Source organism: Australozyma saopauloensis, chromosome 2, assembly GCF_035610405.1.
Source record: "Australozyma saopauloensis chromosome 2, complete sequence".
In the NCBI taxonomy this organism is placed as follows: Eukaryota; Fungi; Ascomycota; class Pichiomycetes; order Serinales; family Metschnikowiaceae; genus Australozyma; species Australozyma saopauloensis.
In genome coordinates this window covers 1652615-1678712 of record NC_086132.1, presented here as the reverse complement: position 1 = coordinate 1678712, position 26098 = coordinate 1652615, and the positions used below count along the sequence as shown (strand labels likewise).

General features: G+C 42.7%; 12 protein-coding genes and 2 non-coding genes across 14 annotated transcripts; 9 read left to right on the top strand and 5 right to left on the bottom strand.

Annotated features, from left to right (window-relative positions):
• Positions 1-321: 321 nt before the first annotated feature.
• Positions 322-1524, top strand: PUMCH_001956 (uncharacterized protein; the record flags this gene model as incomplete). The annotated part of the gene is made up of 1 exon (XM_063020987.1): positions 322-1524. The coding sequence occupies one exon, from the start codon at positions 322-324 to the stop codon at positions 1522-1524; it is 1203 nt and encodes a 400-aa protein (XP_062877057.1).
• A 1186-nt stretch (positions 1525-2710) lies between these two features.
• On the top strand, positions 2711-5068 carry PUMCH_001955 (uncharacterized protein; the record flags this gene model as incomplete). The annotated part of the gene is made up of 1 exon (XM_063020986.1): positions 2711-5068. The coding sequence occupies one exon, from the start codon at positions 2711-2713 to the stop codon at positions 5066-5068; it is 2358 nt and encodes a 785-aa protein (XP_062877056.1).
• Positions 5069-5181: 113 nt separating this feature from the next.
• PUMCH_001954 (uncharacterized protein) lies at positions 5182-7257 on the bottom strand (the record flags this gene model as incomplete). Its single annotated transcript, XM_063020985.1, has 1 exon — positions 5182-7257. One exon carries the CDS (start codon positions 7255-7257, stop codon positions 5182-5184), a length of 2076 nt encoding a protein of 691 aa, XP_062877055.1.
• Positions 7258-7867: 610 nt separating this feature from the next.
• Positions 7868-9241, top strand: PUMCH_001953 (uncharacterized protein; the record flags this gene model as incomplete). The annotated part of the gene is made up of 1 exon (XM_063020984.1): positions 7868-9241. The coding sequence occupies one exon, from the start codon at positions 7868-7870 to the stop codon at positions 9239-9241; it is 1374 nt and encodes a 457-aa protein (XP_062877054.1).
• A 69-nt stretch (positions 9242-9310) lies between these two features.
• PUMCH_001952 (uncharacterized protein) lies at positions 9311-10435 on the bottom strand (the record flags this gene model as incomplete). The annotated part of the gene is made up of 1 exon (XM_063020983.1): positions 9311-10435. The coding sequence occupies one exon, from the start codon at positions 10433-10435 to the stop codon at positions 9311-9313; it is 1125 nt and encodes a 374-aa protein (XP_062877053.1).
• A 305-nt stretch (positions 10436-10740) lies between these two features.
• On the bottom strand, positions 10741-12504 carry PUMCH_001951 (uncharacterized protein; the record flags this gene model as incomplete). Its single annotated transcript, XM_063020982.1, has 1 exon — positions 10741-12504. One exon carries the CDS (start codon positions 12502-12504, stop codon positions 10741-10743), a length of 1764 nt encoding a protein of 587 aa, XP_062877052.1.
• A 1964-nt stretch (positions 12505-14468) lies between these two features.
• On the top strand, positions 14469-15188 carry PUMCH_001950 (uncharacterized protein; the record flags this gene model as incomplete). Its single annotated transcript, XM_063020981.1, has 1 exon — positions 14469-15188. One exon carries the CDS (start codon positions 14469-14471, stop codon positions 15186-15188), a length of 720 nt encoding a protein of 239 aa, XP_062877051.1.
• Positions 15189-16010: 822 nt separating this feature from the next.
• PUMCH_001949 (uncharacterized protein) lies at positions 16011-16982 on the top strand (the record flags this gene model as incomplete). Its single annotated transcript, XM_063020980.1, has 1 exon — positions 16011-16982. The coding sequence occupies one exon, from the start codon at positions 16011-16013 to the stop codon at positions 16980-16982; it is 972 nt and encodes a 323-aa protein (XP_062877050.1).
• A 350-nt stretch (positions 16983-17332) lies between these two features.
• PUMCH_001948 (uncharacterized protein) lies at positions 17333-17974 on the top strand (the record flags this gene model as incomplete). The annotated part of the gene is made up of 1 exon (XM_063020979.1): positions 17333-17974. The coding sequence occupies one exon, from the start codon at positions 17333-17335 to the stop codon at positions 17972-17974; it is 642 nt and encodes a 213-aa protein (XP_062877049.1).
• Positions 17975-18783: 809 nt separating this feature from the next.
• PUMCH_001947 (uncharacterized protein) lies at positions 18784-20547 on the bottom strand (the record flags this gene model as incomplete). The annotated part of the gene is made up of 1 exon (XM_063020978.1): positions 18784-20547. The coding sequence occupies one exon, from the start codon at positions 20545-20547 to the stop codon at positions 18784-18786; it is 1764 nt and encodes a 587-aa protein (XP_062877048.1).
• A 77-nt stretch (positions 20548-20624) lies between these two features.
• Positions 20625-20697, bottom strand: PUMCH_001946. Its single transcript has one exon. It is a non-coding gene; the product is annotated as a tRNA-Thr (tRNA).
• Positions 20698-21043: 346 nt separating this feature from the next.
• PUMCH_001945 lies at positions 21044-21141 on the top strand. Its single transcript has one exon. It is a non-coding gene; the product is annotated as a tRNA-Leu (tRNA).
• A 281-nt stretch (positions 21142-21422) lies between these two features.
• PUMCH_001944 (uncharacterized protein) lies at positions 21423-23834 on the top strand (the record flags this gene model as incomplete). Its single annotated transcript, XM_063020977.1, has 1 exon — positions 21423-23834. One exon carries the CDS (start codon positions 21423-21425, stop codon positions 23832-23834), a length of 2412 nt encoding a protein of 803 aa, XP_062877047.1.
• Positions 23835-24595: 761 nt separating this feature from the next.
• Positions 24596-25705, top strand: PUMCH_001943 (uncharacterized protein; the record flags this gene model as incomplete). Its single annotated transcript, XM_063020976.1, has 1 exon — positions 24596-25705. The coding sequence occupies one exon, from the start codon at positions 24596-24598 to the stop codon at positions 25703-25705; it is 1110 nt and encodes a 369-aa protein (XP_062877046.1).
• Positions 25706-26098: the final 393 nt, after the last annotated feature.

Here is a 26098-nt window from a genome sequence, read left to right as displayed (position 1 = left end):
AATATAATCTGACAAAAACAAAAATCACTAATAATAATTCTTTTCTTTGGGAAATAGAACTGACGATTCATTATTCTGAATTAATTTCAAGTGCAATTCCACTTTCATGACCTTAACTCCGATATGTATTTACGACTAGCAGTTCAGAAAGAGTAGCAATAAGACTTTCTTAAGTATAGGTTCGGAGCTTGATTCATGAATAAATTCTTCGACTAAAATAAGGATATTTTTTCTTATTAACGAATCCGAGGGGTTGTGCGGGGGTTTACTCACAGTCTGTGATGAGCATCCCCAGAGATAAAGTGGAACTCACGAAACACAATGAACGCGTCACTCAACAGCACTTGGCAATCGGGGTCCGATGCTTGGGTGCTCTCTATAGACTATTTTCCGGAAATTGCCAATGGTGCTTTTGCTGTCACTAATAGTTCGGGTGAGCTTATTCTTTACTCATTGAAAGACACATCCAAGCCTCTAGCAAAAGTGAAAGCCCATGGCTCGAGCATCAATGCTACAAACAAAATCAATGAGTATTCTCTAGCCACTGCTGCTGCCGACGGCGTTAGAGTGTGGGATCTTCGACACGATCTTCAACAACCGGCTATGACACTCACCTCTCCAAAGAACCCCAATTATCTTTCGCTTGCGAGCAAAGACGGGATTGCACTTGCTGCTGGCACAGAGCTTGCTGGCGCTGATGCGGAGATTCATATTTGGGACTTGCGTCAACCTGAGCTGATGGCCAGATCATTTGTAGATTCACATCATGATGATGTTACCAACCTCAAGTTCCACCTGACTCTACCATACCTCATGTCAGGCTCTACCGATGGATGTGTAAACGTCTATAATCTAGACGAATTGGATGAGGACGAAGCTCTCCACCAGGCCATCAATTTTGCGTCTGTTCACCTGTGTCATTTCATTCGTCCAGATCGTATTGCCATTCTCACACACATGGAGACGCTAGGATTCTTCGATCTCAACAACACCGATTATGAAGTGAATACCGAAGCTGCTCCTAAAGAATTGGGTGATGTACGTACACTTTGGCCCAACTGTGAGTATGTTGTAGACCTATTCACAGACTATATTGTGTATGGCGCAAATCTGGAAGGGACCCTTTCCTTGATGCCGTTTGACCCAAAACTGGAATCTTTTGATAAGAGCAAAATTATCAATTTCGCTCGAGCTCATGGCGAAGAAGTCGTGCGTGATGTTTGTGTCATTCCAGGCACCAAAACGGCTTTGACATGCGGTGAGGACGGGCTTGTCAAATCATGGAGCCTTCCATTCGTTATAGAATCTCAAGGTACTGTTGCTAGCAAGGATCTTGAATCCGAATCAATGGACATTGACGAACGCAGTGATAAGAAAAAGGACAAGAAAGAGAAGAAAGATAAGAAGGAAAAGAGGGAGAAAAAAGACAAAAAGGAGCGCAAGGAGAAGAAAAAGGAAAAGAAGGAGAAGAAGAGCAAATCTGACAAGAAACTGAAGAAGGAGATTCGTTTTAAACCCTATTAGGTACAACGGAATTACTACTTTGAAACTAAAACTCTATCAAATGAACAAAGAAGTCACCATTATGTAGCCATAAAGAAAAAATAGACCAAATTAGTTCGCTAAAATGACGAAGCTTGTCTTTCTCAATGAAATCTACACCTGGACCCTATTTTTTTGGTCAATACATTCCAGCACTGAGTTATGACTGACTTCCTTTTTGGGTTGATGCAAATCTTCAAACACACACTCTAGCCGCCCGTGCAGTCGCAGTCTGTCTGCAGAGACCGGAACAAATCTCGCCCTTGCCAAGTGAGACATGTTCCGAATTTGAGAGAAGCGTTTCGGAATCCAAAGCTGAATCTGGTTGAATGAAGCCAGTCCCAATCTTGTCTCATGATGTAAGTTCGATATCGCCGAACCGGTAACATTGTATCCTCTGCATGTATCGTGCAAAGCGGGTAAACCTCAACGGTTCGCAACCTTAATTCAGGCGTGCGTCTGGAATATACGAGTAGACATGGGCTTGGTGTGGCCTATGGTCCCGCCCTACAGTATCTGGAATTCGAAATCATCTGTGCTTCCAATTCAAAAATTTCTTTTCAGGATGCTATTTCAGGAATAAGCCGACAAAAGAGCTAGTGCAGTGAATTATGCTCATTTGTGTGAGTGTGCATAGGGCACCTCCGAATCTGACAACACCCAGCGGTCAAGTCACTTCATCGGTCCAGATTGGGTGGAACAGACCTGTTTACGTGTGGAATTTTCAAATTCAACAAATTTTCTCGGAAGTTTAGAATCAAATTTACAGCCCGATTTTGTCGGCTTGCAGAATTATCGCCTTTTGCCGCTTTTCCCGCATCCGTCCAGCCTACGCATTCAGCATGAGGGGCCCTCACAGTGCTCCAGAACGGTAGACACACCCATCCATTACACGCGCCAAAACAGAGAACAACTTGAATGTATCAGTTTAATTAGTGGCAGCCAACTCGAAACTAATTTCAATATACATTTTTGCAGCTGCCACATAATTCCATCGGCAAAACTTCCCTACCCCTCCCCCAGTCTTCTCTCCATAGATTCTACCTCCAGACTTATCTGGTTCCTGCAGGAGGTGCACTGTTGGTTAGTGCAAGGCTGCAATATTGACTACTAGACTCTCTTTGTTTTTCTACACCTTTAACAACTACGTAGCAGAACCCACGACGAAATGGATACTGATCCTGCGCCCATAATAGAAACCGCAGAACAAGCGCAGCCGCTCGACGCGCCTGTAGAATCTCCACTAACCAAAGACGAGTCTGAGGACTTGCCAAAAGAAGAGGAGCACAAAAATGGCACCAGTGCGATTAAAGTTGAACACGACGAGGAAGAACTTTCTGGGTCACAAAAATTGGAAAATGGGGCCAAGCGCCAGAAAATGGAGCCTTCGCCGGCATTGGTAGTGGTGCCCCATAAGAAACCAGATCTTTTCTATAGCCCGCTCAAGACGGGAGTGGTGTACGACGTGAGAATGAGATACCATGCTAAGATTTTCACTTCTTACTTCGAATACATTGACCCTCATCCGGAGGACCCTCGTCGTATTTACCGAATTTACAAGAAGTTGGCCGAGGCGGGCCTCATTCAGGACAAATCCCTTTCGGGGTCCGAGGACATTGGGCCATTAATGGTGAAAATCCCAATCCGTGAAGCTACCACTGCCGAAATCTTGGAGGTTCATACCGAAGAACACTTAAATTTCATTGCCTCAACAGAGGCCATGTCGCGTGACCAATTGCTAGAGGAAACAGAGAAAGGTGACTCTATATATGTCAACAATGACCTGTTTCTCCTGGCAAAACTCTCTTGTGGTGGACTGATTGAAGCGTGTAGAGCTGTTCTTGAGGGACGTGTTAAGAACTCCATCGCAATTGTGCGCCCGCCAGGTCATCATGCTGAACCAGACACGCCTGGTGGATTTTGTTTGTTCAGCAATGTTGCTGTGGCAGCCAAAAACATGCTCAAGTCATATCCTGACTCCTGTCGACGGATAGTCGTTTTGGATTGGGATATTCACCATGGCAATGGAACCCAAAAGGCGTTTTATGATAACAAAGAGGTCTTGTACATTTCTCTACATCGTTTCGAAAATGGTAAATTCTATCCTGGTACAAAGTATGGAGGTGCTGACAAGGTGGGTGAGGGTAGCGGTGAGGGCTACTCAGTCAATATTCCATGGCAAGGTGCGGGTGTCGGTGATGCAGACTATATGTATGCTTTCCACAAAGTCGTCATACCGATCATCAGTGAATTTGATCCTGATCTTGTTATTGTCAGTGCTGGATTTGATGCTGCTGATGGTGACATAATTGGCCAATGTCACGTCACTCCGGCAGGCTATGGTCAACTCACGCACATGTTAAAAGCTATTGCTAAAGGTAAACTCACCGTTATTTTAGAGGGAGGTTATAATCTCGACTCTATTAGTAACAGTGCCTTGGGTGTAGCTAAAGTATTGGTGGGAGAACCCCCTGAGAATACAATCAGTCGTCAACCCAGCATCGAAACAATTGAAACAGTGAACGAGGTGATGAAAATTCAATCTAGATACTGGAAGTGTATGAGACCTGGAATTGCATCTCACATATTTGATGACAGTTGTGATGTCCCTGAAGAACAAACTTTGCCATTCGCTGAACCCCTCAGAGCGTATCAAGCGCAGAACCTACTCTCGCGCTATTCGTTCATAAACCTTCCTATCATTTACAATTCGAACGAGAAGCAATCGCTGTTCACATTAGATGTCCCTTCGCATGTCGAGGATCTTGTTCTAGCGAGCCAAGACATTTACAACTCCACATCCATTATCATATCAATTCATGATCCGCCAGAAGTGTGGGCAAGCATCAACCCTATCAACGGAACAATTGACTGCAACTCCTCGGTGATTCTACAACATCCACTCACAAAGTACATTGACAAAATTACAAAAGAATTGGAAAGCGAAGGATCAACAGAAAACGTTGGATACATTGACATAAATATTCCATCATATCTGGAAGCAACTACAAATGGAACCAAGTCCTCTGCTGACTCCGCCAAGCCTTCCAATTACAACTCCGCTATCTTTTCTCAAGAACTATTGCTTTGGATTTGGGATAACTATATTTCCTATTTCTCGGCAGTCAAGAAGGTTGTGTTTGTTGGCTATGGAGAGGCATATCAAGCCATTGTACATCTATATGCAAAGAGGCTGTCACAAGAAATCAAAGATTTAGTGCAAGGAACCGTCGTGTTTGCTAGCAGGTCTAATCTCAAGGCCTTGGTACCCGTCATGGATGAATCGATGGTTGATTGGTACTATCAAAATTCTCTAGTGTTTACCAGTTGTATGAATCCTTGTTGGGTTGGAACAGGCGGCAAGGGCGAAACAGAGGATGTAGGCAAACAGCCAAGAAGAAAATTTGGGCATGTCATCAAAGCAGTCGGAGATGGCTTGTGGGATGTCACCAACGAAAAGTTTGATGAAAGTATCGAGTTTATATTGGACAGCATTGCAGATTTTCTGGAGTCTGAATCATCCTAATTTAATGAATAAAATTTAATGTTCTCATGATAACTTAACAAATTAATCAAGGCAACCAACATTGTGTAACTACGGATCCTATGATGCAAAATATCCTTTGTGTGTACGTACTCCTAAACATAGCTGGGGTATCGTCTGCTGAACAGCTTCTCGAGATCATCCAAGTCCGGCATGAATAAATCACTTGAGTTGCTGACATTTCTAGTCTCGTCAACCTTAAGGTGTTGAGGTTTAGAAGGTTTTGGTGGTGGGCGCTTTTTGTCTTGTTTGGCTTTGAGAGGCTCTTGTGCCTTAGTCGAATGGCTCTTATTCTCTTCAAACTGCTCTTTAGGTAATCTATACTTGATTCCAGGAGGGCATGGGGGTGGGTGAGAATCTGATCTTTTTGGAGCAGCTCTAATCTTAGGATTCTGAATTGCCTTCTTAGTCAGCGAATTTGTTAATTCGCTCTTGACTGAAGAATCCACTTTTCTTTCGAATTCAAACTTGGCGGGATGCTTTGGCTCTGATGGTGACAATGGAGTTGACACTCCACTATTTGTAGTTTCAAAATGGTTAATAGCGGAAATATCATCCTGATCAGTGTATTTACCATAACCAGAAGCGGTTTTTGCCGGCTTCTTATCTTTATTGTGAAGAAGTTGCTGGACTCTTCTTTGAATCGAGGAGCGACGTTTGGGTTCTTCCAGCAATTGCGCCCGGCTTTCGTCAGGCTGCTTTTCTTTCTCATTTTGATGAATAGAGACATAAGTTCCACTTCTTTGCGACTTTACCGAACCTCCGGTGCTGAAATGGCGTAATCCGTTTCTGATCGAGGCCTTGAATGACCCTCCTGTGTTTTGGTTCGATGATAACCCAGCTTCCTCTTTCCCACGCAAAAACTCAATGGTATCCTGACCACGATCATCATACTTGCGCATGTTTGAAACTTCCTGACTGGTTGCGTTAACTTGTTGTTTGACCATATCGTGAAGAGAAGTAGAGGAAAAGCTCGTCCGACCTGTGGCTGGATATAGCTCCGATTTTGGTCTAGGTTTCGGATTAGGGTTTGACCGGATTTTAAGAAGTTTAGACTTGTCAATTTTGGAGAAGACCTCCCCTTGGTTTTCCATCTTCAGTGGAGTCTTGCGTTGTAACTTGTCTTCCTCCAGCTTGCTTGGAGTCAAACCGTGGCTTGGAGGATTTGCAAGGCCTTCCATGGCCAAATGATGCACCTTGACAGAGTATGGAATAACGTCAGGGATAGCATTGATGTTCTGCATCTGACACACCTCTTGCAATAACTGAAGGGCATTTGGTCTGCGGCGGGGGTCCTCTCTCAAGCAACAGCCAATCACATTCTGTAGGCGGGAGGAGTATCTTGGTGAAGCAGGAAATCTTAATCTTGTCAGGCATGAAAGGATCAGATGCTCAAGATCCTGAAGATTGCGTTGGTTATGCAGCTCAAATGGAGTAGTAAAGTAGCACAATTTGTACAAGAATATGCCCAAGGCCCAGACATCAGATTTGTCATCCACAGGAAATGCACGCGATAAGTCGATCATTTCGGGTGCTCTGTATTGTGGTGTGGTGTGCTGCATAATATCCAGATGTAAACTCTGCAATTCTTGTTGGTTGGTCGGTACCTTGCAGTAGCCAACAGCAGATCCGAAATCACAAAGTTTATATGTACCTTTATCATCAATCAATACGTTCTCGATTTTGATGTCACGATGTATGAGAGGAGGTTCCAAGTGGTGACACATAGCTACAGCAGTGGTAATCTGGCCCATTATACTGAGAACCTCTGGCTCAGAGAGTCGCTGGGTCAAGCGCGTATTCATAAAATCTATAAGCCCCAGACCGGAACAGTACTCCATGAGAAGAAGGACCTCGTACTGCTGTGTTTGATCGGGACTTTGCATGGGGAGTCTGGCAGCGTGAGAGTCAATGTAGGATACAATGTGGACATTGCCCCGCAACCGCTTCATGGCATCGACTTCTTGTCGGAGAAGAGTGAGTTCTGTCTTATTGGGGACCACCACTCGTTTGAGACAAGCAATGGTGCTGCCTCTGAATGGTGGATCTATGGTGCAAGTGTAGACGTACGCAAAACCACCTTGCGAGATGTATTTGAGGATGGACACTTGATGGGAGCCTACAGTGAGTCTTGTTCCCGAGGGGAACGCATTGGCTGGTGGGTTGGTCATGCCACAGATACGGATCAGGTGGCTTTCACAGCTAAGTGTGATGGTAGATTTATCTGGGCAAAGGTATGGGGGACTTCAGACCCGTGCCTCCACATATGGGGAAAGGAGCAGACAGACTGGGAGATAAAGAAGTTGACTTATTTTTTTTTTCAAGTATTTTGTTGTTCTAGAGTGTTCCGTTATCTGTATAGCTTGTACTCGAAAGCTTGGATTTTTGACTTTTTGGTAGGAAAGGTTTCTTATCTATCCTGAACAGTCGTAGGTTCGATCTACCAGAACAAACGCTTCTAAGAAACAGAATAGTAGCGGAATTATGTTAGAAAATTATGTTCTGAAAAGTATTGGCGGATACAGATTAATTCAAATTGACGTTATAGTCACTCATCACCCAGATTTTGGCTCGTTACTTGAAAATGCCCACTCGCTCAAAACCTTTGACCCAATTTCAATCTAAAGTCTAAACCAAATTCAGATCTATAGATCTTCCTCATACTTTGATGAATTTTCCCTTTTCACTTATAAAATCACTGTGATGAATCAATCCACTACAACATGGAGCCTGCATCCGAGGGCATCACCGATTAAATTTCAACCATACTAATATATCCATATGAAGCTATATTTCGAGGCTGAAAGCTTTCTCAAAGGTGGAGAGAGAGGTCTTAAAACCCGTATTTTCAATGCAAAATTAACAAACTCGCCAAAACATGTTTATGCGCTCGTCATTTCTACGCTCAAATTCAAAGAGCACATCATGACCATAATCAAGAAGTCGAAAATAGAACAATTTCCTGCTATTCGCAAGCTCAAAGTGAAGGAAAGTTTGCTTATGTTGCTAGTGCATGATTTCCTCTTCTCACCAAAGGGCAGAATCCAATCTGGAAAGCATCCAATCAAGGACGCATTTCTTGCCAATAAAACAAGGCTACATGCTGAGTTGATCAAACTTAAACTCAAATTCAAGGCTAAATCCGTTGACCAATTGCCTCTTAAGGATGGTATGGATGATGATGAAACTCCTGTAAGGTGGTTCAGAGTGAATACCATCAAGACCGACCCAGAGACTTTATTTAAAAAACACAAGTTCTTTTCCGATTTGCAGCCCGTGTCTGCAATTGGAGATATAATTAGCACCGGTGTCATTTATGAGGATCCTTTCATTAAACACCTTTACGGCATCCATCCAAGAGAGAAGCTCACATCCTCAGAAGCCTATTTGAAGGGCGAAGTAATCATTCAAGACCGTGCTTCATGTTTTCCTGCTGCCATTTTGTTTGATGACAAGAACGACCAACACAGCGAGGTCATTGATGCAACTGCTGCTCCGGGAAATAAGACAACACATTTGGCTTCGTACGTGGACAAGCTAGATGGTGTGGTCTATGCTTTCGAGAGAGATGACCGCAGAGTGAAGGTGCTAAAAACGATGTGCGAGACTGCTACTGGAAAAAAGAGGAAGGATCTAATCCACCCTACTCACTCCGACTTTACTGCCATCAGCGCCGCCGATTTCCCCCAAATTACCGGTCTTATTGTGGATCCATCCTGCAGTGGGTCTGGAATTTTCGGAAGAGCAGTCGAAGATGCCAGCTCTGCGGAGCAGACACAAGAGGACATAGACACCGAAAGACTAAATAAGCTTGCAGGGTTCCAGTTCAAAATTGTGAAGCATGCACTTTCGTTTCCAAAGGCTCATAAAGTGGTCTACTCAACATGCTCTATCCACCCACATGAGAATGAGAGAGTAGTTGTTGACTTGCTTCGAGACCCAGATATTCAAAAGCAAGGCTGGAAGTTGGCTAAACGTGATATCGTTGTGCCTGAATGGCCTAGAAGAGGTTGGGAGCAGGAATTTTCAACCCTTTGTGATGCAGATTTGGAGAAATGCAAAGAGATGGCTGGCGCATGTGTTAGATTTGTTCCCAAGGAAGACGGAGGTATTGGCTTTTTTGCAGCATGTTTTGTTAGGGATCCACAAGCTTGATTAATTTAAGAAGAAACATCTGAGAGATCATCTATTATAAGTTATATTATCAGCGTAATCGTAATGCATTTAAAGAAGTCTGGCGACGATGTCGTTAATGACCTCTTGAGTAGATGAGTTACCACCCAAGTCTGGTGTCTTAATCTTGTCCTCGGCCAAGTTGGCATCAACAGCAGTGTAAATTTTAGCTGCGGCATCGGAGTAGCCCATGAACTCCAACATCAAAGCAGTAGATCTGATGGTGGCAATAGGGTTAGAGATGCCCTTACCCTCGATGTCTGGAGCGGAACCGTGACAAGGCTCACCAATGGCGAAGTTAGCACCAACGTTGGCAGAAGGCACAACACCCAAGGAGCCGACAAGAGCAGCAGCACCGTCACTCAAGATGTCTCCGTACAAGTTTGGAGCAACAACGACGTCGAAAATCTCTGGGTCACGGAACATCTTGTAGACCATGGAGTCAACAATTTGCTCCTTGTATTGAACAGCTTGGAAGTCCACGTTGGTGTCATGAATCTTCTTACAGGTCTCACGGAACAATCCGTCGGAGACAGACAACACGTTGGACTTGTGGGTCACGGTGACAGAAGGCTCGGAGTGAAGAGACTTGACATCAGAGGTGTTTCTGATAACCTGTCTCAGCAAAGCAATCTGGTAAGCCATCTTGGCAATGTTGGAGGTGGCAGTCTCGGAGATTCTCTTGATGGCCTCAGCAACCTTGGTGCCGTCTTCCTTGGTGTAGATTCTCTCTTCCTTAATGTACAAGTCCTCAGTGTTCTCACGAACAATGACCATATCAACAGGTCTGCCAATTCCCTCAACAGACTTGACAGGTCTGACGTTAGCATACAAGCCCAACTTCTTTCTCAAGGCAACAATTGGCGAGGAGTATCCCTCAACCTTGGTGGTTGGAGACGACACAGCACCGAAAAGCGCACCGTCACACTCCTTTTGCAAAACCTCAACGGTCTTGTCTGGCAATGCAGTTCCAGTCTTCTGGAAGAGCTCGAAACCGGCCTCCAAGTCAACAAACTCGAATTGCAAATCGTATCTGGAGGGTAAGTTTTCCAACACAGCTCTACCAGCTGGAATGACTTCTCTTCCAATTCCGTCACCTGGAATCAAACCAATTTTCAAGGTCTTCAATGCTGGGGTAGAGGTGGAGAACGCACGACGAACGGATCTGGACAACATTTTGTAGTAATTGTTTGGAGTTGTGCAAATGGGCAATTTCTGGAAAATTAAATACTATGGTGGTCACGTGGTTTATTCACTTTGTGCGATATCCGGGGCCCCAGAGTGAGTCACCTCTCGCGGCACCGATAAGATCTCAAACCACTAGATGCAGGTGCGCGTCACTTTATGCGGCTAGTACATCAATGAGTTGCAATGAATAGGGCGAGCTTCATATTGTGAATAAGCTTTTGTGAGCTGATTGATTTTGATGGGCTTACACGGATTTCAGAAAAATTAAATGAGGTCATAATAATTATATAGGTTTAAGCAAAACCATCCTTTTTAGCCCCAGTAGAAGAGGCAACCGAGCCTGTTTCGACTCCCTGAGTCAAACGTCCTTGCAACTCCATTTCGAAGTCTTCCACGTCTGGAATTTCCTCACACCATGCCTTCTCGAAAGGCTTGACGTTTGGAGTACCCTCAATAGGGCTGAGGTAGCACAAGCCAGCGTATATAAGGCCTGCAACAAAGAATCCCAAGAAATAGTTGAAGCGGTAAACCTCAATGGCACCAATTGGTACTTTGTCACTTCCAGAGGTAGCACCAACGAAACCAACAATGTTGGGCAAAATACCGCAGATGTAGGCTACAAGCGCTCTCCAGTTGAGACCCAATTTGTTGTACATATAGTATGACATCTGAGATGGCTCTTCTGGTGCAGTGGTGGAGTACAAGTGGGTCAATTTGAGGTAACCTCTTCTCACATAGTAGTAGTCGCAACAAATGACACCAATAATGGAGGAAAGGAACACAGAGTAGGCAGACAAGTAGGTGGTGAACTTTGAAGAGCTGGACAACAAATTCCATGGTTGAACAATCAAGGCCAACAATGCACAAATGTAGGAACCTCTTCTGATATTGACAAATTGTGGAAGAACGGCGGTAACATCTGTACCAAATGAAAGAGAATTGGCTGAAATGTTGGTACCCAATTGGGCAATAGCAAATGCAAAACTGATCAAAAACACACCAGCTCTGTTTCCAGCACTATAGTTGTCCAAAAAGCGGCCAAGCACTTCCAATGGAGACCAGTATGTTTCACCGTACAACTGAGTAGATGCAGAGGAAACCAAGATACCGATCAAGGAGGTGATGGAGAAACACAATGGAATAGACACGGTTTGAACAACGTACTTCATGGCGAAGGTTGGCTTGTCAGCAAAACGAGAGAAGTCAGGAGCATTGGAGATCAAGGTAGCGAAGTTAGCCAATGCGTTCATAGTCGACTCAACGAAAGCCCAGGCCAAAGCTGTTCCTTCGAGTTTGGATTTCTCGTGAATGATTGGTCCGACTCCATTGCACTTGACCAAAGTCCAGATCAAGAAACCAACACCAGCGACTGGTGCAACGTAGGCTTTAACAGTAAACAAGTGTCTAATTTTGTGAGGACTGAAGTACAAGAAGGGCAAAGAAAAGAGCCAGAAGAGGAAGAAACTCAAAAACTGGAAGGTGGTGAGGTTAGGGTTACTGATTCCATTGTGCATAGTCTTGTCCAAGTTCTGTCCGAAAATAGAACGCAACATGAGACCAACACATGGACCAGCCACCATAGCCTGAACAGCGTACCAAACACACGACATTACCACTCTGTTGATGACGGGCCAGAGTCCAAAGAAAATTCCGAATGACGCACGCACCGAGATTGGGAATGAAATGTGGTTCACGACACCCACTCTAGCATTCATGGAGACGAAAATACCACACAACAAGTAGCCTAGCCACACTGAAAGCCAGGTCTGCCACCAATTCATACCCTGTTGCACACCTGTTGCAGCAATCATCCAGGTGTTAATGTTGAAAGAATCCGCAATCCAAAAGAACACGTAGTTGTACCATGACCATTGTCTTCTTTCAGCTTCGACTGGTCTCAAATCGTGGTTGTAGAGATATCTTTGGGAAGTAGTGAGATCATCGTCATGCTCTACTTCAAGAAATCTGACGATCTTTTGCCAAGTAGTGAGATTTGTTGGTTCACTCTTGGTTTCTGACACCTCGTCAACTGTGTCAATTATTTCAACTTTTGACATTCTTGTGTTTCGATTAATTTGATGAAACTTCAGAATTGAAGAAACATGTCTGTCTATATATGCTTGGTGCAAAGTATCTTGCCAAAAGTCACCTGCACTACTTCCTCTGCCATGCGTATCAGATATGGGTATGTGCACTACAATTCACCTTGATTAGGTGCATATGCACACCCAAAATGCTATCGTTATCTTGATACAATTTCCACCCCTCTCTTATCCGTAGTTTATATGCACAGATATGTACGACATTTGCATGAACGAATAGATGAAATCGACAGAAATCTCAGTTTTCATCGTAAACTTTTGGAAAAGCGCCTTATTCTTGTTGTTAAGATGCGTTTGGTTTGTAAGCAAGCATTGTTATGGTCTACAGGGGGAGGTTGCTGAAAAGCTGCGGACTCCGGTTGAATCTTCTCCCACGCCAGTAGTGCACATGAGTCCTGATCACAGAGATTTCAACCGTTTTACAGAACCACTTAAGTCGAAAGATAGATTATGCATAGAATGCTTTTACGAGTCAATGAACGGCTTCAACCTCTCCAACTTTGAGCAAATAGCTTGTTTGAAGTAATAGACAGCAGTAGTCGTGTAACAATGCTTTGAATGAAATATTTCAAAGACAAAATATTCTTGCCAAACAATCGATTGGAAGGATGATCGCATTGAATTGGAACCGCCTCGCTTGACTTCAATTAAAATGGAGCTATGTGTTTATCCAAGCCTAAAATTTGGACTTAGATAGGCTTTCTATCTAAAGGTACTCCTCTCCTCAACTTCTGCCAAGATGTGGAGTTACAGCGCCCAATAGATTACCAGGATTTAAAGTCCTGTCGAGTAAACGGGTCTCTGCATCTAATATCTGTCAACTTTGTATCTCCGCATGCAATAGTCTGTGAAACATTAGTTAGAAGAGAGCTAAAAGACGTGAAACTTCACTGAAACTTCGAAGACCTCAATTGCTTCGAATTTTGAAACAAAAATAGTATAACGCGTTTTCTGAAAAAAACATTGTTTCTGGTTTTCATCTTCAATTTCGATATTTCTTGTGCAAAGGTGTAAGGCACTTATCTATAAGCGTCGCCGCTGATCGGCGAAATCTGCACCTGCACCAGCGATTCAGGGCAATGTCCTTGTGGCTGAAGGATGATGCGGACTTGTGACAGCATCCGCTTCGCATGAGCATCATGTTTCGTTTTTGATAAATGATACGATAGTTCGAGTATGTTTCGGTAGAGCAGGAGTTCTGTGCTACCACTGTGATAGGACCAAAGACTCAAATGAGGTGGTTGAGTCAGGGAACGCATTTGATTTATCATTTCGAATTGCTCCGTTTAAGCACCTAAATTAAAACCGACAATGGTGTCTGTTTTCACGCCAGTTGAATTTGTTGAAAATTGATCAATGTACATCGTTTATTCTATTTGAGAAATGCTCCTGGGTAACTAAGAGCCATACATACAAATCTCTGGTCTTCTTGCTTAATTCTCACACTTGTTGTGCGACTAGGAATCTGAAGAAAGCTTTCGATAGCATTTGCCTCGGCGTCTTGGCTTTTTCCAAGCAATCAAAGGTATTTAGAGCGCAGACAGAACATGAAGTTGTCTACATCTCTCACCATTTTTGACAATGGAACTCATCCATGTGATCACGAATGATAAAAACAACCCTCGTTTTGTAACCTGGTTCTCGTTTCTACCATCACTCCATCTTTAATCCTAGCATGTAATCACATAGATCAGAGAGAAAAATTCAGACTCTGCTTCACGAAGCTACTAAATTAGGATGAAAAGCACAAAAAAAATTAAAAAAATAATTGTGCTATTACTCGAGATTCTTCACATCCATGTTCCAGCACCACCCTTGGCTGCAAATTGGCTAATCCCCCAAGACTGTGTATAGTCTGAAAATTTGTACCTAAGACGTCCAAAGGCAAATACAGCTCCACTAACACATATTTTCACATCATGCAAAGAGCCATCTACAACTCGTTGGTCAAGTCCGTTCCACGTGCTGCTGTCTCCTTGAGAGCCGCACCTAGATCTTCCGTTCTTGCCTTCCAGCCATTCACGGGCGTAAGATTCAATTCTACTAAGGCTGAACCAGAAGTCAAGGCTACTGAAAAAGAAGCTGCTGCTGAGACTGGCGCTAATGAGAACGCCTCAGAAGCCACTGAGGCTGCCGAGGAAAAATCTCAGGAGACCATTTTGCAAGAGAAGTTGGCTGAGAAAGACAAGGCATTGGCTGAGATGAAGAACCATTATGCCCAGGCCATCGCTGATTTCCGTAATTTGCAGCAAATCACCACCCAAGAAGTGAAGAAAGCTAAAGACTTTGCCTTGCAAAAGTTTGCCAAGGATTTGTTGGAGTCCTTGGACAACTTTACCTTGGCTCTCGGATCTGTTCAGGAGGAGACCTTGAAGGCCAATGAGGAGGTCAAGAACTTGTTTGATGGTGTTTCTATGACCAGAAACGTCTTGGAGAAGACCTTGGAGAGACACGGTATCGAGAAGATTGACCCAATGGGCGAGCAATTCGACCCAAACCAGCATGAGGCTACTTTTGAGGTTCCACAGGCAGACAAGGAACCAGGAACCGTGTTCCACGTTCAACAATTGGGTTACACCTTGAACAAGAGAGTTTTGAGACCAGCCAAGGTTGGTTTGGTGAAGGATGTTGAAAACTAAGCAATGCATACGACTTGTAAATAGTACATAGGGTCTAATGAGGTTTAATGATTGTCTTCGCGACATTAATAAAGGGTTGAAATTGTAAAGACATTGTGGCTTCTGATTTTGTGTTTCATCGTTAACCTATGTTCCTCACATCAGTATGAACAAACACGAAAATCGCTTAACCTCTTTTAATGGAAAAATACGATATAGATTTCAGCATTCTATGAGCCTGGTAAATTTCAATTTCGCTAAATCCCTCAATACTCCACGTTTTTCTTGTTCATTCGAGCGATGAGTACCTTCTTATTGGTGGTCCCTCCAATACTATTTCACTAAATGTTAAGCTCCAGAGGCTATCGCTATAGCCTACAAATACTGCGATGCTTTCATCTTCCGCATGACTATAAACCGAACACTAGACTCGTGAAGCAATTGCCTTTCGGCAAAAGACTCAAAATATGGTGGAACTCACTCCATCCGTCTCGTCTTCAAGTTCTTCAAGATCAGTTGGTGAGGCTACTGTTCCCATTGGATTTAAAGGAAAACGAAGGAATAAACACAGGTTCGGCTAAAACAAGAATAGACGATGATGGCAATTACATCAACGAGGTATATTTCGAGGTAGTCAATGACCCATCGTTCCAAACTAAACATGTTGTGTTCTTACATGGATATGGAGCGTCTCTAGGATGTTTTGCTAGAAATTTCCACATCATCAATTCTTTAAAGGGACTAGAGAATAATTACAAGGTGCACTTCTTAGACAACATATCGTTCGGACTCTCGTCCAACCCAAAAATCCCGAGTATCAACTATTGGAAACCAATTCCTCGTATGGACCACATAAAGCTTCACGACACGCGCCCAACAAGGCCAGAGGATTTGTACAAAAAATATTACAAATTGGTTGATCTGTTCGATTTTGATACGGCCCAGTTTCAAAATTCGAAAAAGTTATTCAAACCAATCCTTGAAGATATGGAATACTACTACACTGATGCTTTGGAGAATTGGAGAATCAACAGTGGCATCAATAAGATTGACTATTTAATTGGACACTCTTTTGGTGGGTATTGGTCTGCCTCGTATGCTTTGAAGAATCCAGACGCTGTCAATGATTTAATTCTATTGTCTCCTGTTGGAATGGAAAGAACTGCTTACACAGTCAATACTCCTATTCCAGACACTACGACTGATCTCAAGCCCTCTCTTGGTCCAAATGAATACAATTTTCTTTCAAGATACCCAATTTTGTCGAAGAACACTATTCTCCGCTGGTACTACCTTCAGCCTTACTTGCCGCGTTTGTTGAAGTTCATGGGTCCATTCGGAGTCGGAAAATATTACAACATGTGGTATTCAAAGCTTTTTGCTATCAATAAAGTTATTCTGAAACTAGGAGGTCCGACTGTCTTCAAGAGTACTAACGAATTGAAGTATGGAACCAACACAGAATGTCAACTTCTTGTCGAGTATCTCTATAACTCTATTTCAAACGGCACTCATTCCGATACTCACATCAAATATTTGCTCACTCCGGCAACCACAAGCAAATGGCCATTATTTGATAAATTCACTGAGACCTCTGCTGAGGTTCTTTCGAAATTCACCACCCATGTAATATACGGACTGCATGATTTCATGAACTCTGAAGCTGGGAGAGAGTTAGTCAACAACATGACCCAGAAGCATTCCTTAGACAATGTTCATTACTATGAGGTGCCTGAGGGCGGCCATAATTTATATTTGCAAAACCCATTTGGCACGAATAAATTATTGGCCGATATCATATCTCGGAAGCATTAGCACGCCTATTTATTTGTGGATATATATATTCATGTACTCATTTACTTAAATCCCTTGCGTAAGACAACATGGTTGTATCCAATCACAGTAAAGAGCCTTGAAAAAATTTCAAAAAATAATCACTATGTTGAACTCAAATAGAAAATCTAGGCGGCTTGAGAAATCGTTCTTGTTTTGTAAATTTTTGTTAAGTCCGATTTTGTGGGGTGAGGTCGCTAGACCATTCATTGATTAAGAATAGTGAAAAGCATCTCGCAGTAGCACTGGTAGATTTTTAGACAAAAGCAAGAAATCGACGGAACCTTTCGTATTCTTGTATTCATGTTGCTCTAATAGAAAACCCATTGAAAATGCTCTGCCGACAAATTCGTAAATTATATGTACTGGGTTGGAACCAATCAAAGTATGGATTTTACGATCTCGTTCTAACTGGATCCCACCGTCCAAATCTAGATCGACTGCCAAGTGGAATAGATTCCACAATCGAAGACAACGAAATAAGGCTGGATGGTTCAATTCTAAAAAAGGATGGAGCCGCCAACGAGTTGACAGCTGAAGAACGAATTAAAAAGGTGTTTGGTGGAAGAATAAAAGGCGAAGATCGTGTAAGTTCTAGCCGTATCATGATGGGAGAGCCACGGATCATCGCTGGTGTGAAGGTCCCAGATAGACCAATCGAACCGGACAATTGCTGTATGAGTGGATGTATAAATTGCGTATGGGAGATTTACAACGACGATATCAAAGATTGGGAGGCAAAAAGAAAGATCGCTGCCAAAAAATTGGCCGAGAAAGGCGGTGTTTGGCCTGCTGATTTCCATCCCCCGGTCAAGTTTTTGAAGCCTGAGAACCTCCCAGAGTCTTTCAAAGACAGTCCCGATGTTGGTAAAGCAAATGATGATGCGTGGAATAAAGTACCTGTTGAAATGCGAGTTTTTGCAGAGTTGGAGAAGAAGATAAAGAGCAAAAGAACAGAAATTGCTCTGGTCTAATGCACATTAGAAACAAGAAAAACAGGAAGTATAGTGGAAGAGAATGCACAATTCGAACATTGCATTCTTCATATATTCAATTGATTGAGGAGTTAGTTTCCGTCATGTACTCCGATACCTGATCTCATTTTGAAACAATTCATCTAAATTCGTGAACTAATGCACAAAGATATACGATACAAGCTGTAAAGCAGAGATTTACATCAAGTTCCCTAAAATAATACATCAATTTCCCTAAAAGATTTTTATTACGTTGCTTATATGCGTAGCTGCCTTACATCTAGTCCAAAGAGACACCCTTGCTCTTGTAGAAGGCCTTAGCCTCATCAATTTGGCCCAACAATTCCTTGTAACTAGCCTCCTTGTCCTTGAAACTGTAAACACCCCAGCCTAAAGTACCCAAAGCGTAGGCTCCGAATGTGACCAATGCCCAGAAGGGCAAGTAAGGCAAGATGTCGGCGTGGAACAGAGCAGTCGATGGGATCACACCGGTATAGAGGGCAAAATAAAGAGCACTGACCGAAAAGAAAGCGAGAAAAGTTTCCGTAGCTTTGGTCATTGTGAATATGTATAGGTTATAATCTGTTGTAGGTGGAATACGTGGTTCGCGAAATAGTGTGTAGCATGGGGACACAGACACGTACCAATTTTCCCTAATGATGATTATCAATTTGAAGCAATTGTTATAAATGATGGGGGAAATTATTGTGCATTGTTTCAAGCTAACTCTTCACTTTTTTTTTTTGAACCTAATTTATGCATTCTTGATAGTACTACTTGCCAATAGGGTACATGATACACGTCCCTGTCTAAGGTTGACCATTATTGACATTGTCCTGTTTGATGAGTCCCACTAATTCTTGTAGTTTCGTAGCCGTATGTTCGTCAACTTGTTTGATGCGGGAAAATACATTTGTTTCTGTTGCATCTTCATTCTCCTTCACATCAACGTCCATTTTGTCAATCTCATTCTTGACGAGTTCACCTTCTTCTTCTTCTACATCCTCATCCTCGTCATCGTCTTCAGAATCTTCATGGGGGTCATCTTCGTCATCTTGATCCATTCTTGGATGATCTGTTGCAGAATTGCTGGCGGCTTTCACCGAATCCTTTATATTATAGTCGGTTTGCACGATTTTGAGTATCTTAAGTGGGTCAATTATTTCCTCGTCCTTCAACTGTCTCAACTTGTATTTGATAATGCGGCGCACAGTCTCTATAACTTGCTTTTGGATCCATCCATCTTGAGCATCCACTTCGTCCCGGAAAAATTGATTCTTATCCATTGCATTCCTGATACATGTCCGCACATCCAGGTCTAAAACATCTCCAAGTTGATAGTTTACAGTCTTCGGAAGCTTGGATCCTGTGAAAAATAAGTTCTCCGAAAGCTGTACATCTCCCTCATGATAGACGACCTGGATGGTTGGGGGCACGATTCTCCCAACTATCTCATTGTGATCAATTTTTGTCTGAATTCCCAAGACTCGAAAATTCTCACTTTGGTGAACCCAAAATGAAGGCAGATCTCTGGGATTCACCCCAAGTTTGACATTACAGAAGCGCCATGGTCCATTTTTGTAACAATAAGAGACATAAGGTAGCGCTTCCTTAACAGCAGATTTCAAATTTTCCGGAACAACGTCGACTAACAGGCGACGAAGCCAGATGGGCTTAATATTGAATAATTTCGTGATGAATTGAATGCATTCATAGAGCTTTTTGTCTGAATATTCCTGAGATAGATCTGTTGTCTGCATCCACTCAAACTTGGAGACAATCTCCGGAAGAGGCTGCTGGGGCACTTCGTCGGCATTATAATCTACGGTATTTGTGAATAGTTTTTTGCGGTCAAACTTCATCACCACCTTCGCATCACCATTTTCGTCCCTCAATGTCACTGTGAATGGATTTTTCTGGTATTTATAGTCAAATGGAAACCTTATACCGCTAAAACATGGCGGCGGTATGAAATGATGGTCTCTATTCTCGAAGGTTTTAGAATCAATCAACTCATCTTTCACGACGACTTCCTCCTCATAATATTTCTTGATCTCCTCGAATTTATTTGCCTGGAGCATGTTCTTTTTGAAGTTTTGCACTCTGTCATTGTTCTTCGTGGACATCTGAAAGTCAGCCATGCCCCTGAAGCTGAAATTCTTGTTGATGATGGCAATTGGCTCAACATGATGGGGAGTGCTGCCAGGCTCTCTAGTTCGTGCAATCAACTCGCGAACATTGTATTTTCTGGGGTTTTCGTAGTAATCCGATGGAAGACTTGACTTTGGGACACTCACCTTCAATAGAATCTTCTCTCTGTGATTGACTGAGGCTTGGACGGGATGATGAAAAGGATCGCTACGCAATCTCAATTCCAAATTGCGGTCATCAACAGAGTGGCTCGATGCTTGTATCGGCAGAGGACGATACTGTGAATTGACAGCTTTACGTATGCGTTCCTTCCCTCCTAGCATTGCTATTGCTTTGTCGACATTTTTTACTATTAGTGGCAATTCAACTGACGTTACATGGGAGATATCCATGGAATATCTGGGTGCCTGGTCCTTACTCATTGTAGTTTAAGAAGTAAAAAAGATGTGTAAACACAGCTCTAAAGTAAGGGAGCCAAAATGGTAACAAAAAAATCACGTGCCTTCAGCCAGATTCGAACTGACGATCTCCTCATTACTAGTGAGGTGCCTTACCAACTTGGCCATAAAGGCTTAACTGCAAAATGGAAAGTAATTGTAAAATCAGACAAATAATATTACTCCATGGAACTTGAGAGAAATACTTTTAAAATTTCGGTTTGTTGTGCCTGCCTGGATTTAAAACACTACATTGTATAGGTGGAGAACTCATAATCGAAAATGGAAACAATATCGACATCAAACGGCCCTTTATTTAGATTTTGGAGGAGTACTGGTCAAAAAAAGAATTGAGTCAAGAAGGACATTTCACTGTTTTCGAAAGAATATGAATTTCGATTGGAGACGAAGAAGTTCCAACTCTTCTCTTGAGCACAATCAAAGTGTCATATAAATCTACATATCCTCAGTCTCCAACAAAGGCACTCTGGCCGAGTGGTCTAAGGCGCCAGGGTAAGGTTACCTTACCATACATTCCTGGTCTCTTCGGAGGCACGAGTTCGAACCTCGTGGGTGTCATTATTTTTTGATCTTTTTTCTTGTCTCTTTGAATTTTTTTTATTTCCTTAAATATCTCAGTGATTATTTGATACCTGTGGTCATTCAATTCTCTCGATCTCTTCGCACATACTTCGGTTATTTGCTTGTTCCCACAAGGCTGTCAACTCGGTACTTCACCTGTGTTAACCGAAACTGTCACATGACCGGTGCGACCCAAGTAGATAACATTTGGGAAAGGTGAAACACCCAAAGTGCTTCGCCCACGAAAAAGCGAACACCGGCTCAAACAAAATCTCAACATGACCCCTGTGTCAGAGAATGAGATTCTACGAGGCCCAGCCATTCAGGCCAAAAAAATGGCCCGCGACAATTCGCAATCGGGATATGAATCAGGCAGTCTGAGTGACACCGACTCCCTAACCGAGGATCTCGACCAAATCGGCAAACTCTCGATGCCAAAATGGTCATCGTGGAGCAAAGAGAAATTCCCCAGTCTTGTTAATTTCTATGGGTTTGGGAGCTTGCCAGCTCTTCCCAATCTTGCTAATATCTCCGGTTTGCCGCAACTCCCGAACTTGTCTGGATTTCCCAACTTACCGAATATTCCGCAGTTTCTGAGTTTGTCTAGCCATATTGCTACTCTTTCTTCTAATTCCTCTCTTCCACATTTTGATCTCGCCGAGGTTTCAAGATATATCTCACAATATGTGAACAGTGTAAAGTCGCAGGACGGAACCTCTACGCCTGAGGCAGAGGTAAGACTAGTTAATTCTATTAAAACTGCTTTGGCCACTAGAATTCAGATGCACACATTTTTATCTGACTTGCGTGAGGGCTTGACATTGCAAGCAGCTATCGATCGTTTGCAGCCACTAACCGAGCTAGTCCACGAGGCCATCACTTTGCCTGCTGATGATGACGATGACATTGAACACTCAGACGATGAAAAAATTGCAGAGCACGATACGGAACCCGGCGGAATTTGGGGTATTGTTAATAGGGAACAACCCATAGTCAATGAAATTGTTGTGCCTGAGGAAGATACCATCAGTGACTTGCGCAACATCCAATCCAAGAGGCGCAAGAAGCATAAGGCGAAAGACATGAAAAGATCCACATCCATCCATTCTGACGAGTACGATAGTAGCATGTACAACACTGGGAGTGATTTGGACAACGTAGACGAGCTTACTAAAGAAGAAGCACGAGTTTTGACGCATCTCGAATCACTTGATGATTTCTTCAAGGAAGACCTTTTACGTCAAAAGATCCAAAGAATCCAAAGGCACGAAAACTTGAGCCAAAGTCTGAAGAACAAATTGGTTACAAAGCTTATGATGGGTAATTACTACAAATACATCAACGAAAAGCTTATGAAAGAGCAAGGTATACAGCTTCAATCAATGGATCGCTTGACTATCAGAAACGAGACACCTGTGCCTGCTTCTGAGCCAGAGGGCGACGAAATTTCAATCGACAAGAGAATGAACACTACGGGCAATTTCACACAATCAGTCGAGCGTGAAGTTGATCAGTCTATGGGCGACGAGTTTTCTGAAGACGATATTGAGCAAAATCCTGACGATGACGAGGAGGTAGTCTTAACAGAGAAAGATACGACGCCCTCATACCATAACGTCGAAAAGAAAATCCTCGGATGCTCACACTACCAACGAAATTGTAAGTTAGAGTGTTCTCAATGTTTACAATGGTACACCTGCCGCTTCTGCCATGACGCCGAAGTTGGAGATCATAAACTTGTGCGTAGTGATGTCAAACACATTTTGTGTATGCATTGCAATGTTCCCCAGCTTCCAGACACCAATTATTGTGTCAATTGTGAAGAAGAATTGGCCAATTACTTTTGTAAAGAGTGTGTCTTGTATGATAATGATCCCGACAAGGATATTTATCACTGTGACAAATGTGGAATTTGTCGTCTAGGTTTGGGTCTCTCAAAAGACTACTTCCATTGCGACACTTGTAACATCTGTTTGACTATTGACTTGAAGGATAATCACAAGTGTGTCACCAACACCACCCACTGTAATTGTCCCATTTGTAATGACTACCTATTCACCAGTGTCAGCAAGGTTGTGTTTATGAAGTGTGGCCACCTGATTCATCAGAGTTGTTATGATGAGATGATCAAGCACTCATACAAATGCCCTATTTGTAAGAAAACAGTGATTAATTCGGAAACTCAATTCCGAATCCTTGATCAGGAAATCCGGCAGCTGCCTTTACCTCCTCCGTACAACATGTGGAGATGTATTGTCAATTGCAATGACTGCAAAGGCAAAAGCAATTGTGCTTATCATGTTTTGGGGCTTAAATGTAAATACTGCCAGAGTTACAATACCCACCAGGTGAAATTAATTAAGCCTGAAGAAGAGGATGACAAGACCGGAGCTGTGGCCGTCGAAAATGAGGAATCGTTCAGCGAGCGGGTTGCATCAATGCGCCTCATGAAGACGAATCTCAGCTCCAATTTTGTCATCGATGAAAAGATCATTGATACCCCGAATGAGTATGATGGTGATATAAATGAAAACTCGGACGAGGAAGGAATGACGAATTTCGTCAACTTCAAGAGTTTGACAAACTCCATTTTGGGGAAGAATTCCGTGGACCGGAAGTCTATCACTGCCGCTTTCCAGAGTTTCATCAACTCTTCGATAATGGATAAAATGGAAGATGATTATGAGTAAATTATTATGACTGGGAAGGAGATCATAAAGATAGGATTAAGGATATAGAATGGCTTTTTAATATATTTGTTTTCGATCTCGTGACGTAATCATAGCTCTACAAAAATTCAGTGAACTACAAGGCCTGAACCAGTCAGAAATGGATGGAATTAAGCAATTTCTGAACCAGCTTTTCCGAGTTGAGGGCTACATACTTCGTTTAAGATCTCGCGGCATTTGTGGACTTTGCGTGCCTGTGTGAGCCCCCAACAATGATGGATCCAACGAAAATTAATGTCGGTCTTCTGGAGTGAAATGTTAAAAAATGGAGGCAATCTTCATGTATTTATATTCAACCGTATTACAGTATTGGTATTTCATTTCACCTTCCATAATTCGGACATGTTGGAACAGCCCCACCACTGACAGATGTAGGTGCGCTAAACTTGGCAACCCAACCATCGGCCCCAAAACCCAAAGTAGTCCTTCAAATTTGAGCAGAATCTCATCCCCAATAAATTCTGAAACATACTTCTTATACGCTGAATTGAATTTCTCAACTTAGTATAAAATATATTTTCTTATTATCTCTATTATTCTCTGGGCCTCATCGGGTCTATTCGTTTAGTCGCTTTCCTACCGTTACTACCCCAGGCGTGCGCAGGTGCCCGCTAAGCAATAACATAGCAGCTACACACTCAGTGCTCATTTATCACCTCTCACACCCACTATCGCCCCTCCAGACCATTGGCAGAACCCTCAAATTCCACCCCGAGCATGCAATGAATTCAGTAAAAAAATTGGTCTTCTCTGTGGAGTCGTATTACCCAGGACATCCGGTCAGCTGCCTTGCAGATAAGATGGTTGATTCAGAGAAGGAGCCAACTAATAGACCCACCGAGATGGCAATCATACCAGAAGACGATTCCCTCGATATCAATCCCGAATCTGAAAAACCTCTGAAGAATAGCCTGGACAAAGCGACTCCGCAGCAGCCGTTTTCGTCCCTAAGCGCCATACTTTATACCATCTTTGTGAGGCCCTTTCTATTGGTCTGGCTCCTAATATCGTTCCCATTCTTATATATATTCGGTTCGGAATATCCATCTGTTGCTCCTGAAAACTCAATGGCGGCTGACTCTGGAAAGGATAGAATTGACGAGCAGATTGCTTTGCTCAAGCAAGAGAAATTGATAGCGAACCATATCAAAACGCCCACTGCATCAAAATATATACTCCCGCCGCCTCCACGGCTTTTTCCTCTCTCCAGGAATCCAGAAAAAAGACGTCGCAAGAAAACCCTTCTTCTTGATCTTGACGAAACCCTCATCCATTCCCTCTCCCGAGGGACGCCTCGATCCTTAGGTTCCAGTGGCAGCTGTCACATGATCGAATTAAAAGTTAACAATGTTGCCACCCTTTACTATGTTTATAAACGGCCCTTTTGTGATTTCTTTCTAAAAGAAGTTAGCAAATGGTTTGATCTTCAGATTTTCACCGCTAGTGTGAAAGAATACGCAGATCCAATCATTGATTGGTTGGAAAGTGATATTGTGGACCATAAAACTCATGCTGTGGGAAACAGCCAAGTCTTCACTAAGCGATACTATAGAAATGACTGCTCGTACCGGCCTGGAGTCGGATATATCAAGGATTTGTCTCTATTCTTTCCAAAGCAAGACGATCTTAAGAACGTCATTATTTTGGATAATTCACCAGTGAGTTATGCTCTCCACGAAGATAATGCTGTGATGATTGAGGGTTGGATCAACGACCAGGGCGATAGAGACTTACTCAATCTACTCCCCTTGCTCTACAGCTTGAGCTTATGTATAGATGTCCGATATATCCTCGGACTACGGAGTGGTGAAAAAATGTTTGAAAACGTATAGAAATTTTATAAGATTTTACGATCATTTCTTGTGGTAACAATTGTATTCTCGTAGCGAAAAGGCCATCAAAACTTGTCTCACGCTGCTCAAAGAAAATATTTCGAGGACTGAATAAATACTGAGAAAAAAATTGAAGTGATAATGACTTTTACAAATTTCAAGAGTTCATTTGTCTCGGAAGTGAGGAAAGGTTGGGGGTTTATAATTTGTGAGGGAACATAGACTATACTTGGAAATGTTTAAAAACGCAGAGTAAATCAGCCATCATTATTTTGCGAAAAAAAATTAACATATCATTCAAATCACCTTCGAAATTCACGGGTTCCCTTTCAAAATATTGTTTTAGTCTATTCGTGTGCAACCTATCTGTTCAGTGCGTTCTACTACTGTTGT